Consider the following 20,147-nt stretch of genomic DNA (forward strand, 5'->3'; position numbering starts at 1 on the left):
TTTGCACCAGGAGGAGTTTTAGGGATACAGCCTTTGATTTCCCTTCTTTTAAACTGGCTTATAGAGCGAGACTCTGTATGACATGAGAGAAGTTCTCGGCTTGGGAGTTCATGCCTCTGCCCAGATAGACTTCTCAATTCCGGTAGACTCGCCCTGGCGCCTAGCCAGGAGACGCTCCAAGTTGTTTACAGGTCAACTTCTCAGCTTTTGTCGAGCCTTTGAAGTTTTGCTGTACTATTATGTCACACATAACAAGGCTTTCAGGGATGGTAAACGGTTCCGCCTCAGTCGCTAACCCCGTCTGTTGCCACACCTGCTCCCGTAGACCCTAAATGGGCTTTGCTGCAAGACATGCAGTCCAAGCTTGCGTCCTTGATAGAGGACTTAAATGCGGAGAAGAACCTTCTGGCCAACAACCTTCCAACCGGTCGGTTGTGCGCCCTGTTGACGCTGAGGTAACCTACTCGCGTCTGCCAGTTGAGGTGGTTCCTCCTTCTGGCCAACAACCTTCCAACCGGTCGGTTGTGCGCCCTGTTGACGCTGAGGTAACCTTCTCGCGTCTGCCAGTTGAGGTGGTTCCTCCACCGATGCGACCCAGTGTGGGTTGCCAGCCGCACGTTGACGTTTAGCGACGCTCGGAGGCGGTTGTTGACGTTCAGGACGTTCAACAACCAGCAGAGGTGACTTGTTGTGACGCAGTGTGTCAACCTCAGCAACCCGGTAGGGTGTTGACTGCACAACCCAGACGGTCTAGACAGTTTCGGGTTGACGCTGTACTTCCTCGCGCACCCATGGTTGTTGACAGTTCACAGACTGTGCAGCAGTTCCATGATATTGCGTCCGGCTCCGTCACGCATCCACCAGTGCGACCGGATTCAGCGAGTCAGACGTTGCCCACTCCGTTGCCGTTTCCTCATCAGTTTCGGATGAGGAACCCTCTGATGAGGACGTTGCTGAACAAGACGATCAGCCCCCAGCCCTGCTATCCATCCAGAAGATGCTGAAGAAGGAACGCTGCTCAGTCAGGCTGTGGATGAGTCTGGTAGGGACACTGTCATCCGTGGATCAATTTGTGTCACTAGGAAGACTACACCTCCGTCCTCTTCTATACCATCTAGCTTTTCACTGGAAAAAGGACAAGACTCTAGAAGCGGTCTCGATCCCGGTTTCCGGAAAGATAAAGTCTTGTCTGACTTGGTGAAAGGACTATATCAACCTAAGAGAGGGTCTTCCCCTGACTGTTCAGACTCCCAACCACGTTCTCTTCTCGGACGCATCGGACGTAGGCTGGGGTGCGACATTAGACGGTCGGGAATGCTCGGGATTATGGAACTCGATTCAAAGGACAACGCTTTTCAACTGCAAGGAGCTACTGGCAGTACGTCTGGCCTGGAAAAGCTTCAGGTCTCTCCTTCAAGGCAAAGTGGTGGAGGTGAACTCGGACAACACCACGGCTTTGGCGTACATCTCCAAGCAAGGAGGGACCTACTCTCTGACGTTGTACGAGATCGCAAGGGACCTCCTCACCTGGTCAAAAGGTCTAGACATATCACTAGTAACGAGGTTCATCCAAGGCAACTTGAATGTCATGGCAGATTGTCTCAGTCGGAAGGGACAAATAATTCCAACAGAATGGACCCTCCACAAGGATATGTGCAAGAGACTTTGGGCCACCTGGGGCCAGCCAACCATAGATCTCTTCGCAACCTCGATGACCAAGAGGCTCCCAATATTTTGCTCACCAATCCCGGACCCAGCAGCAGTTCATATAGAGGCCTTTCTCCTAGATTGGTCACATCTAGATCTATATGCATTCCCTCCGTTCAAGATTGTCAACAAGGTACTGCAGAAGTTCGCCTCTCACGAAGGGACAAGGTTGACGCTAGTTGCTTCCCTCTGGCCCGCGAGAGAATGGTTCACTGAGGTTCTTCGATGGCTAGTAGACGTTCCCAGAACACTTCCCCTAAGGGTGGACCTTCTACGTCAGCCACGCGTAAAGAAGGTACACCAAGGCCTCCACGCTCTTCGTCTGACTGCCTTCAGACTATCGAAAGACTCTCGAGAGCTAAAGGCTTTTCGGAGGAGGCAGCCAGAGCGATTGCTAGAGCAAGGAGAACATTCACCCTTAGAGTCTACCAATCGAAGTGGGAAATCTTCCGAAACTGGTGCAAGTCAGTATCCGTATCCACGACCAGTACCTCTGTAACTCAAATAGCTGACTTCCTCTTATATCTGAGGAAAGAACGATCTCTTTCAGCTCCCTCTATCAAGGGTTACAGAAGCATGTTGGCATCAGTCTTCCGTCACAGAGGCTTAGATCTTTCCAACAATAAAGATCTACAGGACCTCCATAAGTCTTTTGAGACCACGAAGGAGCGTCGTTTGGTTATACCTGGTTGGAATTTAGACGTGGTACTAAGATTCCTTATGTCAGACAGGTTCGAACCGCTACAATCAGCCTCCCTGAAAGATCTCACCTTAAAGACTCTTTTCCTGGTATGCTTAGCCACAACTAAAAGAGTCAGTGAGATTCATGCCTTCAGCAAGAACATCGGATTCTCATCCGAAACGGCTACATGTTCTACAACTTGGTTTTCTAGCCAAAAACGAGCTGCCTTCTCGGCCTTGGCCAATATCGTTCGATATTCCAAACTTATCGTATGGTTGGAAATGAACTAGAAAGAGTCTTATGCCCTGTAAGAGCTCTTAAGTTCTATTTAAAACGAACTAAACCTTTACGAGGCCCGTCTGAAGCTTTATGGTGTTCAATTAAGAAACCATCTTTGCCTAGTCAAAGAATGCTTTATACTATTTTATCAGACTGTTAATACGAGAAGCTCATTCCCATCTGAATGAGGAAGACCAAGCTTTGCTGAAGGTAAGGACACACGAAGTTAGAGCTGTCGCAACTTCCGTGGCCTTTAAACAAAATAGATCTCTGCAATGTATAATCGACGCAACCTATTGAAAAAGCAAGTCAGTGTTCGCGTCTTTTTATCTTAAGAATGTCCAGTCTCTTTACGAGAACTGCTACTCTCTGGGACCATTCGTAGCAACGAGTGTAGTAGTGGGTGAGGGCTCAACCACTACAATTCCCTAATTCCATAACCTTTTTAATCTTTCTCTTGAAATGTTTTATTATTGTTTTTGGGTTGTCCGGAAGGCTAAGAAGCATTTCGCATCCTACTTGATTTGGCGGGTGGTCAAAGTCATTTCTTGAGAAGCGCCTAGATTAGAGGTTTTGATGAGGTCCTGTTGTATGGGTTGCAACCCTTGATACTTCAGCTCCTAGGGGTCGCTCAGCATCCTAAGAGGATCGCGAGGCTCCGTAAGGAAGACGTACTTAAAAAGGCAGAGTAATTGTTCAAGTCGACTTCCTTACCAGGTACTTATTTATTTTATGTTTGTTATTTTGAATAACTGCTAAAATGAAATAAAAAATCCTTAGCTCATAATAATGTAAACAATTATTGCTGGTCTCTACCCACCCCCCTGGGTGTGAATCAGCTTATATAATCACCGGCTAAGTTTAATATTGAAAAATGTTATTTTTATAATAAAATAAATTTTTGAATATACTTACCCGGTGATTATATATTAAAGGACCCTCCCTTCCTCCCCAATAGAGACCCAGTGGACCGAGGAGAAAATTGAGTTCTGTGTTTACATTGAGTACTGAGTACCTGCACGACAGATGGCGCTGTTGAAGTACACCGCCTACCTGCATTGCGATCGCTGGCGGAGTTTTAACGTAGAGTTTTCTGTCGAGCAACAGAGTTGCAGCTTATATAATCACCGGGTAAGTATATTCAAAAATTTATTTTATTATAAAAATAACATTTTTTACTTAAAATGTTAATAGTTATAGAATTGAGTTTATTTAGCCTTTGAAATAGCTTTTTAGGATGAAGTATTGATCTTAAACTATTAGAGGGAATGATTGGAACATTTATAGCACATTAGAAATGTGGTTCATTAATTTTTGCCGGAAATTTATTCCTGACCCTTGTTACTTGCTTGTCTCATTTCCAAGTCCTTAAGGTCTGCAAGGTGCAATGGAATAGCAGGCAAAGGAAATGATAACATTTATGGTAAGGATTGAAAATGAATTATTGATAGTTTAATAAGGTTTATGAAGAATGGTAGACTGGGTTTGTTGCTCCTCTTACATATTGATTGATCTTGCACGTAAAAACCCCATGGTTAGTAGGGGAGCTTTCAGTCACACTCTCTGGAGTTATGGGGCCGAAGTGTCCAGATGATAAATTCCAAGAACGAGTTGAGAAACTAGATTCAGTTACGTGCAATAACTAGATTGGTGTTTCCTTCCTGGACTGTGCAACGTGAATAGAAGGGTTATTTTATCATCTTTGTCCTGATTTGTGTGTACCTAAGTAGTGTAACTTGAGATTAAATACATTCTAAAATTAAACAAAATATCAAGTCTCTAGGAACAGGTCAATTAGATTTTTTATTCTTTGTGTATATTCGGCAGAGAAGTTACTCTCGAAAAGTAAGTAAGCAACACTTATCACAAACAAATGTAAGAAGAGATTCAAGTCAAGAGAGGAGTGCAATGGTACATCTACCAGTTGCAACCAGAGAGAAGTGGATGGGGCTTCCCCCTTGCACCACCTGTTACTAACCTGATAGGTACCTTGTTAATGACTTGGTCATTCCAGTCCCACTAAAGACATGCCCTTATATTAAAGGACGTAAGGTTCGTATACGCATGTGAACAAACAGTTGCCTTCACTATCTTTAGAAGATTAGTAAAATATGTGGAGGTTTGTTTAGTTTTAATTATTTGGAAGGTGGAGACACATTAGAGATTAAATTCAAGCTTAATATTTTGAGATTCATAACTTTTTTTATCAGTAATTTCCTATATTTTTCAGGTACTTGCAAGAAAGATTGAAACAAACAGAGGAAGAGAAGAATCTTATCAGGAGTAATGCTTCAAAGTATAAGGTAAATTATTGTACCGTATAGTATAGTACTCTACAGATTATTGCTGATATATTTCTTTGATAAATTTCACCATAGTTTTGTAAAGTGCAGGTGCTGGTAACATTTTATGTTTTATAAGAAAACCGATAACTACCATACTGTACTTGTAACAGGAAGATCAAATGGTTTTAATATTTCTTTGCACTAAAATTTTTACTGCAAAAACTAAATTTCAGCCCTTCTTTTCATGCTGCCTTCTTAGAATGCCCTTGAAAAGTGTCGAACTCAAGGCACAATCAAGTTAGGCACTCCAGAGAACCTAATTGTAACACCTAAACAAGGTATAAATTTTTAGATGTTTCTTGTCCTGTAATGTGATATTTGCTTCTGGCTGATTTTAAATGACATGAAATCTTTTGCCAATGTTTTTTTTTTGCTTTGTCTTACCATATTTTCTCTGTGTGTGCTTTGTTTCATGTGCTGGTAAAATTCTTCAGCGTTGTCAGGTGATTTGCTGTAATCTTGAAAGTGAAATCTACAATGAAATTTATACATTTAAATATTGAACATTGGTACATACATACATATACCAAGGCACTTCCCCCAATTTTTGGGAGTAGCCGACATCAACAAATGAAAAAAAACCAAAAAGGGGACCTCTACTCTCTACGTTCCTCCCAGCTTGACAAGGGACTCAACCGAGTTCAGCTGGTACTGCTAGGGTGTCACAGCCCAACCTCCCCCATTATCATAACGCTGAATCCCCTACTGCTGCTACCTCCGCGGTCATCTAAGGCACCGGAGGAAGCAGCAGTAACTGTACTGTATTTAGCTTATATTTTAGATTCTTATGTTTGCTAAGGTTCTGTATTTCATTACATACAGTGTGATTTGATATTCAAGTTTGATGGCAAAACTGCTGCTCTCACCAAATTAAACTGTTTGCGAGTTGAATTTAAAAAAAAAAAATTATTTCACGATCCCATTAAATTCATACATAGATTTTATAAAGAAACTTATACACTTTGCAAGTGTGAGGATTTTTCTTACTTTACAGGCCATGTTAAGCACCACAGAAAATTAAAATATAAAGAAAATAGATACTTTTTATAGTAGTGTAGTAGGTAACCAGAAAGTGTCGGAAAATCTCATTTAAATCTTCCTGTAAAGATAAAAGGGATTTTGACGAAGGAAAAATCTATTTCTGGGCGAGGAACCTGTGTCGCCCAGTGAAATGCTCCTTATAGCACCATTTCTAAGGTATAAATACTGCTAAATATACCAGAGAAAAAAGATGCATGGAATGCTAGGAATAAACCCAGCTCACTCACTCTAATGAGTGTCTGTATAGTAACTGGGGCGTGTAAGAACCACGACCATAGGTCCCTCACCAGTTAGACCTATCCTTCTTCAACATCCCCCGGAACTACGAGGTGCCGTTCTACACCCGACTACTGCCTTCTACTATGACTATCCTCCCCTCACCCCTACCCCTCCCCACGCTCCCTCTCTCATTCCTCCTTAGCACCAGCAAAGGTTCAGACGTGTTTTTTCATAGCTCTGTGTAACCAAAATTGTAACAAATATCATAATAAGTCTGAAACAGACAAGAAATAGAAAATTTTTTTAAGATAAAGATTTACTTCTGAATGGTTGATTGAATGTAGTTATTTTGTGATAACTTCATGGCTTTGACAATGTGGTCTTTCATGGGTAAGAGCTACAGTCTTGGAGACTGAGAGTCATTTTCTCTGAATACTTAGGTGAGGAATGCAGTTAGCCCCTATCCACCTTGTCTTTCTTTCTCTCTCCAGCACATGTTTTGTGATGCACATGTTGGTTTTTATGAAATTTAGATAATTTTAATTTGCATCTGCTTTTACCAGGATTTAGATACTGTATTCATGACAGTGCTAAATGATCTCACCAGTCTCAGTGCTTGGCTTTTGGGCTGAATTTTATAATCTAATTATATTTTTTCCTCAGCTTTTAAGTTTGTAATCTTTGGTTAGGATAGGTTTTACATTTTTTTTAGCTGTTGCTATTGCTCAAATTTGCAATATAAATAAATTAGCAATTTTTCTCCCTTGTTTTTTTAAAGTTATACAGTACAGTACTGTATTCGTTAATTTCGTTTGATAAAAATGTTCGTGCTCAAATTTGCAATATGAATAAATTAGAAATTTTTCTCCCTTAGTTTTTCAAGTTATGCAGTACTGTATTCATTAATTTCATTTGATAAAAATCTTAATATATTTACCATTACAGTATTATAATCTTACTCATATTTTTTTTTATTTACAGTTGGAGAGCTTCTTCGAGATTACCACGGAGAAGTAGGTGGAGCAGCAGAAACTGATTTAAAATCTATGTGTGTTGCTCTTGTGGATGCACTTAATCAGCGATCTCGGGCGTTACGTACACAACGGTCAGCGAACAAGTGAGTTTTCTTCCTGTACTGCAACAGGCTGTTTTTTGTGTGTGTGTGAAAAGCACGTTTAAAGAACCGCTAGTATATTATTTTTTGGATGAGAAAAGAAGTGTGAATCAACTTTAACCTGTTAAGCGTCACCCACATGATAAACCGTTCACCACGATCTACTCGGTACCGCCTTCAACTGCATATTCCGTTCATGACTTTAACTGCCTTTATCAAGTTGTCAGTCTCGTGATAATACGTTTACTCATATAGTAAGTATAGGATCACCACTTGGCAACACTCTCAGTGTATGGGGCTATAAATAGAAACTTATATGATGTCTGGCAACTATTTTTCTGAAGGTAGCTTGATGTTAGAAAACTGGTTTCCTTTCAGTGCGCTTCGGGCATTTATGCGCATAAGGTTGTTTGTTGTTCCTTTTACAATGAGCGGTCTAAAGGTGAAGGATATTTCTTTAGATGAAATAAATGATATTCTTGTTGAGGAATTTGATAATGATAACCTGTTTGATAATAAGAGCACTAGTTCTGAATCCTCCAGTGATGAGGATATTGAAGAAACAAAGTTTTCTTTCGATGCCTAGAGCGAAAAAAATGACTTCTCATTGCCGAATGACTGGACAATGAGATGTCACAAAACTATATAGGAAAGGAAACGCAGAGAGAGAGAGAGAGAGAGAGAGAGAGAGAGAGAGAGAGAGAGAGAGAGAGAGAGAGAGAGAGAGAGAGACTAAAGTGGATAAATAATGTACAAATGAATGATGAACATATTTGAAAACTATACAGGAAACGATATGGAGAGAGAGAGAGAGAGAGAGAGAGAGAGAGAGAGAGAGAGAGAGAGAGAGAGAGAGAGAGAGAGAGAGAGAGAGAGAGAGAGAAGGGGGGGAGACTTGTCCATTTGCTTTAATTGCTGATCCTGGTGTAAGATTTACGATTGAAGATAAAAAGAACCCATTAGAATATTCAGTATTATGTAGCCTTTTGAAATTAAATGATAGTAGTATTAATTGTTTTTTTTTTTATTCCACCATATAATTAATATCCCTACTTTTAACTATAAATATGAATTATAAGCATAAGGAAATGATATTAACTTTGAAAAATTATCATTAGTGAAATGACCGCTCAGGGCAAAAAAAGCGCGACGGTACATTAGCGGCAACCTGGTCCAGGGGGGACGCTTAACAGGTTAAAGCAAAAAAACGTCTTACAGTTGTATCTTGTATCGGGTAGAGCTTTGTTTACCAAAAGAGAAACTATTGGCAATGCTGTCAAGAGCTTTTAAACTTGTGATCAATGGCATTTTTATTAATTTTATGAAATACTTTATAGAAAAAAATATTTGCTTAAAGCACTTTGTAATATTAATAAAAAATGCTTTTGATATATGTGTGTGCAAGCTCAGCAACTTATTTTTACGGTAGTTTTATCACTAGACATCATAGCTTCCTTTGAAGTGGACCAGAATTAATGGAGCTAGCTGTACAATACCTGAATACTTGATAATAATGGAACTAGAGTTGAAATTATGAAAATTATAGTAAAATTATAGCTAGGGAAAATTTTATGATGAATAATTCAAAGGCAACTACAATCCATAGTCATTTTATATGTTTAACTCCATGGACGAATAATTTGTCGTAAAGATATAAATGATCATGCGGGACTTCTATTTGTCTGTTCTTTACATTTAAATGAATGGTATCTGTTTTACTATTGCTCTAAATAAAGCCATTTGATATGTTTCTATATTCTAAATTTAAGAAATGCTCAAACTAGTTTAATTATCTAATACCTCTGAAGAGTTGGTGTATTCGGCACAGGCTCCTTATGTAGGAGGCAAACTGATTCTCTAGCAGCGATGACTGACTGTTCTTTAGTTATAATGAGGCTGATGGTGCTACTGGTAAAAAGACATCTCTAGAAAAAAACTATGGGTTGGAGGGGGTAAATGACAACTATTCTTGAAAGAAAAAGTCGGTTGACTGTTTCTCCATAGTTAATGACCTGGGACGAGGAGGCTAGTCCAACTTGAGATCACAATGACTCCATCTTGTATTAAACAATGTCAAGTGAAAAATATGTTTGACGTTAAATAAATGTATGAAACATTAAAATATATTGATTTATTTTAGAGCTACAAATACAACAATGCACAGTTATACCTTAATTGCAGTTGAAATATAAATTTGAAATATTATAGGAATTTTAAAAGTTTCTCATTCCTGTCTCTAGTGTTTGTTCGACGATCAAGGTGGGGTTTCCAATGATTTTGGTGTAAAACATTGTTGATGTATTTGGTATGGTTTTTGTTGGTATGGCAAGTGTTCAGAGGAGGAAATTGTATTAAGGGATTTTGACAAAGGAAAAATCTATTTCTGGGCTCAACCTGTGTTGCTTTGAGAAATGCTCTTTATAGCACCATTTCTAAGGCATAAATACTGCTAAATATACCAGAGAAAAAAAGTTGCATGGAATGCCAGGAATATACCCAGCTCGCTCACCCTTATAGAGTGTCGGCATAGTAACTGGGGTGTGTTAAAACCACTATCAGAGTTCCCTTACCAATTAGTACATCTTTAGTGCATTACTGCACTCTAGTACCTTTGTAATCAGTAGTAGAGTAATTATTGTACCTTTGATGTTTTGTAATTTTGCATATGCATTTTGTAAATTAAAGAAGGAATTAGGAAATTCAACTGTGTTAAATCCCACAATAAATGGTTTTATAATTTTGCAATAAGGATTTTTCTGTGTAAGATATCTATTAACAAAGCAAATACTATGAACTTTGGTAGTCTGATAATACAATGGTTTTCCTTCATATTGTATATACAACCATTTCTCATAGTCAAGCTTCTTTTCATACCAAATAAAGACTTGGTTAATTCTCATGTTTACTGTTCAGTATTATACTATCAATATACTTCAAGAGAAATATGTTTTGGTTCAGTATTTAATGCTTGCCCTCAATGATTTGATACTGTTGATAATTTTCCAAAATTTCTTGTTCCTATTATGTAATTATTTACCATTTTCTTCTTACAATAATGACTATAGGTTTCACATCTATTTCTTTACTGGGCTCGACCTGTGTTGCTCCGTGAAATGCTCCTTTCTTTTATATGTTTTCCTTTTCATAATTCTTCTAATTTCACTTTCTTTCCGCTGTAGTCCCTTTTTTCAAACATTTTTCTATTTACTAATTGTATGAATATATTGCTATTATCTGATATTAGGAGGTAGAGCCACTTTATAATGAAGGAATATTTCGCAGGGTATTGGCAAATAGGGTCTCGGAACTGGAAAGAAGGCTCGCTGGTTTTGGAAATTCGGACAGCACCAAATCTTCCGAGGGTGTAAATAAAGAAATTGATGGACCAGAGCCACAGATATCATCACTTAGCCTTATGGAAGGGTATAATCCCCCATCTGGACCATTACCAAAGTACTCGGAAGAAATGCTTATGAAAGACCCTCGATTACTTCAATTGTTAAGTAATGGTGTTGGAATGGAAGATATTTCCGAAGATATGCAGGACAGAAGAACTGAAGAAAGTATTGAAGATATTGTGAGGAATCATGACAGAAACAGTGACAGTGAAAATAATCATCAGAATCCTGAAATACCAAATATTGATAGTTCTGCTCATATCCAGGACACTAAAGCCGAAGTAAAATTGCAAGAGACTGTAGAAAGTAAAAATTCTAATGGTGTCCCAGTGTTAGAAGACAAATATGGCAAACCTAATGTCCAAAAGCAGTTTAAGATAATAAATCAAGCTGTAGGCGAATGTGGAAAAAATAACACAGAAGTCAAACAGTTAGATAGTGTGAAGAAAGCTTCTGTTAAAAATAAAGTTGGAAGCAGTAATAAACATTCTCAATTCGCGCCAACAAAAGTGGAACAAACTAAAAAATCGTTCACCAAAGAAGTTAATAAACTTAGTACCAAACAGGAAAAGGTTTCAACTTATGTCAATCCAGAAGACGAATTGGAAGAAATAGTTCCAATTGATAAGTTAGATTTTTACATAAAAGAAGTTCAGATGAAAAGAAAGAATATGGTGAAATCCTCTGAAGATGATGATAAAAGTGAAAAAAGGAAACAAGTGACCGAATTGACTCCAGAAATACATGACAGAGAAGGTGAATTAGAAAACCCATTACCAAAGGAAAAGATTTCCTCTGTTGAAAAAATTGAGGATCAGTCGTCAAGCACTTCGTCGGATATTCAAGATAATCCTGATAACGATGAGAGTTTTGATCTTGATATTAGTGACTATGATAGTGATAACGACAACTTAGACTTGGCCCTTCAGGATTGGCAGAATGATTTTGATAAATATTTCCCGGGGAACAAAGAGAAAAAAAAGAAAATTAAAAGGCCCAAGGAAGCGTCAAAGAAACCAAGTGGAAAAGAAAAGTTTCATTTTTGGCAAAAAGACAAATCTCAGGAACCAAAGATATCACCGGCCTTACAGGAATTTTTTGACAAAGCTGCAGCGGAAGTAGAGGGTGAAGGAATGTAGCTGCCGTAACTTTTTGAGGTGTCTCCATACAAGTTTAGCAACTACATCTTTTACCTTTACATTGCAGTGTGGTATCAGTAAAATCAGAACTGTGTGTTGAAGGAACAATTGTTATTTTGAAAATTTCTGTATTTTTATCTCTTGGTTGAAGTTGATTTAATGGATTTTATATGTGCTCTGGAAACTAGCAGTGGAATAATTTATATATTCAACAGGTTTTCAAAGATTTTCCACTTACTGAATTGCCTTGCCTCCATATTTATTAATTTTTACTGTTGAATTAATTTTACTTAGAAAATAAAGTATTAAAATGGCAAACTTCATATTGATTTATTAACCTTTTCCAGACTTATTCTGGTTTGACCATCACTAAGAATATTTTTTTGCAGCTCATAAAATTTATTGCAGTACTTTTGTTTGATTTCTGAAACTATTATCCAAGTTAACTGATTTAGCATTTATTAAATATTAGTGGTGAGCATTTCTCTTAGTCTCCCTTGGATATGAGACACATTTTTCTGATTATTTACTCTGTCCCTTGTGCACTCATCTTATCTTTCCTTTGCACTAGGCATTTTCCATGATGCCTATAACTCCTATCCACTGTTGATACTTTAACTCCTATCCCTTGTTGCTTAGATTCATCTTCCCTGTAATTCTACCATTTTTAGTACAATATTTAATGCCAGCTTTATGATTGATGAGAGATGAATTATAAATAATCATGCTTCTCTTTTCCCCTGTAGGTTGTAACTCATTTTTGGTGAAAAGAAATACTCAGGATTACATAATATATATATATATGTTGAGTATCTGATGGCCAAAATATCAGAAGAGCGACTGAGAATAACATTTTGCTGAGGAGGCAGGTTTTAGAAAAAGCAAACCTTTAGGGACACTGTGTTATGAAGCAGGGATTGAAAGGACAGAAAAAATTGGATCAACTGCAGCCTGTGTGAAATAGAGTCAGCTTTACTACTGGTAAGTAAAAATATTCCATTAGTAAAGAGAGCAAAGTCTTATGATGGTTCATAAGACCTGTAAAATTCTTTGCGGCAGAAAAATGGATACTGATAAAGAAATTACAAGACTTAGAAAATCTATAATTTAAGATTCATAATCAGAGTATAGAGGGAAGATTTTATTAACAAAGATTATTGCTCATAATGATGGGGATAGAATTAAACAAAACCAGTTTAAATATCTGCTTGGGTTAATTGCATTTTTGGGAAACAACTAACAAACTGGGCTTAATGTTTGGCAGTATCCCTGTTTTCTACCTTTCATCCTTTCTCTTTGGTCACTTCCAACGTATGAACTTTAAATTACTCCAATTTCCACCTTCTGCATAAAAGTATTTCCTTGAAAAGGGTTCTGGAAATTTGATTATTGGGTTACATTGAACCATTTTATAGTATTAACAATAGGTAATGATGAAAATCTAAGACGTATGTGTTAGACTAGATATAAAGAATATATTGTTGAAAGGAATATTGTGTAGTAATAAAAAGGAGGCAGAATTACTGTAATGGTTATATTACATTAACACTTAGAGTAATAATCACAGTATTTATATATCTGGTCTACCATCTCTCAGACTTCCTCTAAAACTGTAAGATGGGTTAGCCTCCTCCTCGACGATCTCCAACTGAGTTATGTCGTAATCATTTGTGACTTCCTTGTTCGAGTTCATGACCTCAGCGGCTGTGTCCTCACCGGGTGCCAGTCCAAAAAATTCTCTGTCAATGTGCCACTTGGTTTTCCTGAAAATATTGACCATAATGAAAGAAAATTATGAAAATAATAATTAAATGTAGCAGGAGCAGAAATAGCATTTGGAACTACTGACAAAGGTTTTTTCTGAGGGCTAAAAATTTTTAATTTCTTATTAGGATATCCCACCATTACCATCAATAATCATATGTGTTTTATCCTAAATTTTAGAATTAAAGTGCAGTATTAAATGCCAATTACTTGAATAAGTATCTTGAAACCTTTTAAAGGTGGTTAAAGTCCCATATTACAGTGAGGTTTTAAAATTTGCTTACATTTTAATCAAGCTTTGAAAATCTTAATATTAGAATTGGTATTTAAATAGAATACACATTAAAGGTATTATTTATCTATCAGTTCAATCAAGTATTCAGTTTTAGTAATTTAGCTAATAGCCTTCTCCATCATGAGGCTCAATACTACACAGTATTCTAGAAGTTTTATTCCAGCTGTTACCAAGTTGTGGAATGATCTTCCTAATCAGGTAGTTGAATCAGTAGAACTTCAAAAGTTCAAAGTTGGAGCAAATGTTTTTATGTTGACCAGGCTGACATGAGTCTTTTTATAGTTTATATATGACATATCTGTTTTTGACATTGTTAATAGTTTATATAGGACATATCTGTTTTGACGTTGTTACTGTTTTTAGAATGATTTATTGTTAATTTATTCTCATCATTTATTTATTTCCTTATTTCCTTTCCTCACTGGGCTATTTTTCCCTATTGGATCCCTTGGGCTTATAGCATCTTGCTTTTCCAATTAGGGTTGTAGCTTGGCTAGTAATAATAATAATAATAATAATAATAATAATAATAATAATAATAATAATAGAAGGGGAGTGAAAATCAGTGAAAGAATGAAGATGAAGATGAGCTTAGGAAAGAATGTAATACTGGTACTTGTTTTCTCCACTTAATGACCATAATTGAGAAGAAAAGCGAAATCAGGTTGTTAAAAGCAGCAGCAATGTCGGTAGGCCTACTTATAGGAGACCAAAATATCCACATGGCAACAGATAGGAGTTGGCTTTGTGAAACTAATGCAAAAATATAAATTGGAAAAAGAAATTAGGAGGGAGAAACAAAACTGGAATTCATCAGAGAATGAAGATTAAAGTTGCTAAACAGTTTTAAAGAACCCAAGAAAGATCGCTATAAGAGATATACAAGAGTAGAGATTCTTCAACATAGGTTGGATTCTATTATGAAGACAATCACAGCTGGCACTAAAATACAGATTACGTATATAGACTGCTGGGAAGTGATTAGATAGTGTGGGATAAAAAGATGAAAAAATGGCTATCAAAAGAATGAAAACATGGAAACTGCAAGATGCAAAAGTTAAAACAAATAGCATCAATAAATACAGTACAGTAGTGTTGGCAAATGTAGCATAAAAAAACATTCGGTAGAAACTGCTGATAGAGTGCATACAAAAAGCAGCAGAAGAAAATATTTTGACACTGGAGGATAGAGAGAGAGAAAAGGTTAACATGGTGTTTGATTGAATAAGTCAAAAGGGGTTGCTCAAGAGAAGATAGCTTTCAAGTCCTCACAGAGAAAAGATCAGGAAAAGGATAAATATACTGTGAATAAATGGAGAAGACCACAGAAGTTCAAAGACATTTAACAAGGATAAAGAAGAGTCTGGAGGAATGGAATCTGAATCACAAAATGGTAGAAGGAAAAGATAAACCTTAAGGATAGCAGAGAGACTGACGAAACTCATTCAGCTAGTATTGTTACTCCACCATAACTAAAGCTCTTGATTGAAGGTGCTGGAAGGTACACCTAAAGAATCAGGACTCATATGATGGTGCCCCTCAAAAATCAACATTAGGCCAATTGATGTTCAATAGACTCAAAAGATAAAGCAGAAAAGAAATGCAAGAAAAAAAAAATCTAAGTGCGCCCATAAGCAAGAGACCTAGTGCAATAGCAGAATGTGAGTAAAAGCTATGAAACTGTTAAGAAGATGGAAGAGTAGAAAGGAGAGAAGAAAACCATATGTCAACATAACAAAACAAAGCTCATATCAACTAGGAAGAAAGACAAATACAAAGTACATTCATGTAAGTTACCACGTGCTGCTGTGGTAATGGGGGAGAGGGGTGAACTCTATTTTGTGTACTACTGTACAGTAATTGCAACAGCAGTGGTCATTAGCAGTAAAATTAATTAGATTTGCATAGTTGCTCCTTACCCTTCCAAACTATTATCAAATTTTCTTCCAAACTAATATAAAATTTTCTGCCATATACTGTATAGCTCTTTCCCCAGCTACTGTACAACAATTGCGCTCCAAAGGTTCTTATAGTTTTCTTTGACACTTTTATGTGAAAATTATCTAAATAGCTGATCTGTCACGCTGTATCAATGATTTTGATATAAATGATTGGTAATACTGTACATACATACATATACCAAGGCACTTCCCCCAATTTTGGGGGGTAGCCGACATCAACAAATGAAACAAAACAAAAAGGGGACCTCTACTCTCTATGTTTCTCCAGCCTAACAAGGGACTCAACCGAGTTCAGCTAATACTGCTAGGGTGCCACAGCCCACCCTCCCACATTATCCACCACAGATGAAGCTTCATAATGCTGAATCCCCTACTGCTGCTACCTCCGCGGTCATCTAAGGCAATGGAGGCAGCAGCAGGGCCTACCGGAACTGTACTTGGAATAAGAGATTATTTTATAAAAAAAAAAAATGTATTAGTAAATGAGGTAGAGAGGTAGAAAAGACCCATGCTGTGGTAGAAGGGCATTCCCAGAATAGGCAGAAAATTTATGTTAACTTGGAAAAAATACAGGATTTTAAACCAGGAATTGAAAGAACCTATTGCCTATACCAAATAGAAAGAGATAAACTACTGGTATATCAAAATAAAAAATAAAACAGCAAAGACATGACGCACATATAAAACCCGCACTACTCTGTAATGTACCTGCATGGAATGCAGTATTAAATAATTAATAAGTGTAATGTGAGAATAGAATAATACTATGGCCAGAATATGGTGAGAAGACTTTATCCTATTAGAATGAAGAAATGGTGAAGTGATGTGGTGCCCATCACCTGGACAATAGATTGAAATCTCAATGGCTGAGATGGTTTAGACATGTGATGAGAAGGAATAAGGAGCATTTAATAAAAAAGAAAGAATTGATATAGAAGTTGCAGGATAAAAACATTTTGGAAGGCCAAAGAATTTGTGAAAAAGCAATAAATGAAGACCTAAAACTGTTATGGAAATCGAAGCAAAAGGAGAAAAGGGCAGAGGATCATGGAAAGAACTTATGACCTAAACCGATAAAAACTATGTCAAAACATTTACTATGATAATGATAATGGACTTGAGCAATAAGATCATAGGTTTCCTGAGGACCAGTATGTTACCTTGATAATTGAAAGCCATTTTTCATGGGACTTTTACTGTATCTCCACAGATTCCTACCAGTATTATCTAAAAATGACAAAAACAGAAGTTGCTTACCCCTCAACCCGACAGGCATCATGGCTAATCTCACTCAGGTAATAATGGCCGACATCAGCAGTTTCTAAAAGGCGACGTACCTGAAATACATTTAGAGAGCTGCATTCTCAATACTAAATAAACCTACAGTGTAACATTTGTTTCACTTTAAGTTTTCTTGCAATATTGACATAGTAATGAAAGACAATTTCATAACTGGAAAGTGAATGTTTATAAGTACCCTAAAATACTATATTTATTGTACATTAATATAAGCTGTATTATTACATCTTGGCATTGAATTGCAATGATTTTCATGTGATGCTACCATTTTCCATAAGTTTTATGATGGAAACAAACAGTCTATTCTTTCTAAATATAAATTGTTTTAATGATGAAACCAAGATAAAGGATTGGAAAAGCAGATCATTATCATGACTTTATACAGGGTGCTCAAATCATTAGCAGAAACTTTAATTAGATTCGCATACAGTAGTTGCTACTTACCCTTTTCACCATGTTTTCATCAATGTCCTGAGTTCTCGATAGAATTGCAGCCGAGCGCCGGTGAAGGAAGCCAGCTCGGTCGCACTCAAAGATAGCCATATAAGTTTCGTAATCAGTGTCAAATACAATGAAGTCGGCCTTTCCTGTTAAAGCTACTGGGAAAAAAAATTAAATTCTAGTCTCTCCTCTGAAATTTTCTCTATCTTCAAGCAATGACTTACAAGAAAGGAATATTTGTGTTGGTTTAGATGTAAAGCTGTACAGAAATTGAAATGATTTAGCAAGAACAAAACATTGCATTAGATTCTCTTGTGGAAACAAAAACTGACATCTAATCAACTACTTACAAGTAGGCCACCTGATGCGCATTTTCCCAGGTACTTCGGGATTCGGAATGTCGATCCTGGCAGTGATGGCGTGGGTGTGGTCGACTCGGAACACGTCCAGGACAGAAAGCTGTCTGGTTTCTGTAACTTTCAGAGAGTCCGGCATTGCTCCTCGTGTCAGGTTCCACACCAGACAGTTATTGTCGGTGTCCGTTTTATGCAACACGAACCAGGTGCCTAAAATCTATGAGAAAAAAAAAAAAATAAAAGAATTACCATACTCTTACACAAGACTATCATCTTTTTATTAATGTAAAAAAAATGGATCAAGTATAATGGTACATTTACTATAAATTTTCTGTCTGAAAATTATTGTAAAAGCTTTCATAGCATCTCAAAATATAATTTTCTTTCTAATAACTACCGGTAATTAAATTCAACTCAAATCCTTGGTTATTTAGTCATTCAGTAATCATCATATCTTTTTGGTTGATCAGGTTTCTTCTTTGTTGTCTATTTTTTCTCTGCACACCTCTACATTTATTCATTCGTGAATGTGCTTTGCACACTTAGATTCACAACTAAACAATGTCACATGAAAGTTCTTTAATATCTCAGATGTAAGGACATGCAATTACTTAGCTATGCCCTAGCTTTTCTTCTATATTCTTACAAATTCTAGATGAACCTGTTACCAGTATACTAAGGAAACGGAATATGCTATTTATTTGTATACTGTAGGCCTACATCCCTTCTCTAATTTATAGTTAGCGGCTTTTTGACCAAACCTACTGGTATTCCTTTACTAAAATCAATTAAATAGTGTCTCCGTTATGATTATATCTGATCGCTTATTTCAGTTTTCCCCCGGAACCGAGTGAAATTGAAATATTTATTAAGGGGGAGCATTGCTAACTATGCTGTCAGAATATACTACGGGACAAATAATTATTCCTTGGAAAAATTGAAACATAGTGGGAAGCTATTTTCCCACCATACTGTAGCAAAAAGTATTATTATTATTGACATCTTCGTTATCATTATTATTGTGATCAAACATGAGCTCACAATCATATGGCACGATCCGAAAGGCAGTAAACTTACTGAGCATTTTTCCTACAATAAAATATCCATAAATGAGGAGGATAACATGAAGAAAATTATGAAGATAAACAAATTATAAAATAAATAAAAGGCAAAAAAATAATTAACACGTTGACAGTAAATTACTGTATTTCAAAATAGTCAATACAATTTTCTATCATGCATTATGGCTTTTTTCTTCATAAAGATCATCAACATACAAATGTCTCCACAAATTTTCTTCAGCAGTGGGTGCTTCTGTTGATAAATGGGGACAGGATATCCCTTTAGAGCTATTTTGTGAAATGCTAAAGGTCAGGAGAAACTGCAGATATCCAAACAGGACATTAATCCAACGATGGTAAAAACAATGGCAATTTGAATGTTAATCCAATCATCTATTAAATCCCTGTCCTATTTCACTCGGTAGAATTTTAGTTGCTCTCTGTGCATCTTCTAATTGCTTCCATAACCATTTACAGTCCCAATTAATTCTTGCTTCATTAAATTTTTCTTTCTCTTGTATTACCTTCTTTCAGCGATAATTGTGACTGGATTGTAGAATTTTCACTTTTATATAAGTGATGATTTGTAATATAAAAGAAAAACTGCAAAAACTGAAACAAGCTTGAAAGATGTGCAAGAGGAGAAAGAGAATGTGAATGTCAGCAATAGTAGTTAGAATGACGGAAGATATTAAAAATTAAGTGATCGTTACTGTTCTCCCAGTGGTAGATTATTAACTTTAAAACTCATAGCTCATGTGGATTTCTAGGGAGACAACATGTAGACAATTTCAGAGGAATAATTGCAATATTTTCAGACTATGAAATTAATTATCTTTAAAACTATTATAAACTAGTATATTGTCAAGGGAGGGGCAAGAGTTCTAGTATCCTATAATTGCAACCTTTTAAATCCTAAAATGTTTTTCAATAGAATTCTCGTGTTTAATGACATTTGGATGTAACCATCATAATGAAAAAAAATGAACCCATTAATGTTAATTCCTATATTTTCCCAATTTAAATTCCTAAAAACTAATAGGCAC

The 20,147-nt window shown here is 36.7% G+C and overlaps 2 protein-coding genes across 4 annotated transcripts in view; one reads left to right on the forward strand and one right to left on the reverse strand.

The window, feature by feature from the left end:
- Positions 1–12,224, forward strand: part of LOC137649928 (putative leucine-rich repeat-containing protein DDB_G0290503) — a 51,183-nt gene extending 38,959 nt beyond the window's left edge. The window contains exons 6-9 of one of the 2 annotated variants that reach the window (XM_068382873.1): positions 4,899–4,971; positions 5,213–5,291; positions 7,255–7,390; positions 10,670–12,224. In XM_068382873.1, coding sequence (XP_068238974.1) covers positions 4,899–4,971; positions 5,213–5,291; positions 7,255–7,390; positions 10,670–11,924 — 1,543 coding nt within the window. In that variant the 3' untranslated portion in view covers positions 11,925–12,224. The remainder of the gene's footprint in view (positions 1–4,898; positions 4,972–5,212; positions 5,292–7,254; positions 7,391–10,669) is intronic. The other variant, XM_068382872.1, reaches the window with a different exon arrangement.
- A 1,215-nt stretch (positions 12,225–13,439) lies between these two features.
- LOC137649929 (uncharacterized) overlaps positions 13,440–20,147 on the reverse strand; it is an 18,384-nt gene continuing 11,676 nt past the window's right edge. Inside the window, exons 3-6 of one of the 2 annotated variants that reach the window (XM_068382875.1) lie at positions 18,035–18,257; positions 17,688–17,839; positions 17,202–17,281; positions 13,440–13,687 (exon numbers count right to left, since the gene is read on the reverse strand). In XM_068382875.1, the coding sequence (XP_068238976.1) occupies positions 13,495–13,687; positions 17,202–17,281; positions 17,688–17,839; positions 18,035–18,257 (648 nt within the window). In that variant the 3' untranslated portion in view covers positions 13,440–13,494. Of the gene's footprint in view, positions 13,688–17,201; positions 17,282–17,687; positions 17,843–18,034; positions 18,258–20,147 lie in introns of both variants that reach the window. The other variant, XM_068382874.1, reaches the window with a different exon arrangement.

Source organism: Palaemon carinicauda, chromosome 11 (assembly GCF_036898095.1).
Source record: "Palaemon carinicauda isolate YSFRI2023 chromosome 11, ASM3689809v2, whole genome shotgun sequence".
NCBI lineage: Eukaryota > Metazoa > Arthropoda > Malacostraca > Decapoda > Palaemonidae > Palaemon > Palaemon carinicauda.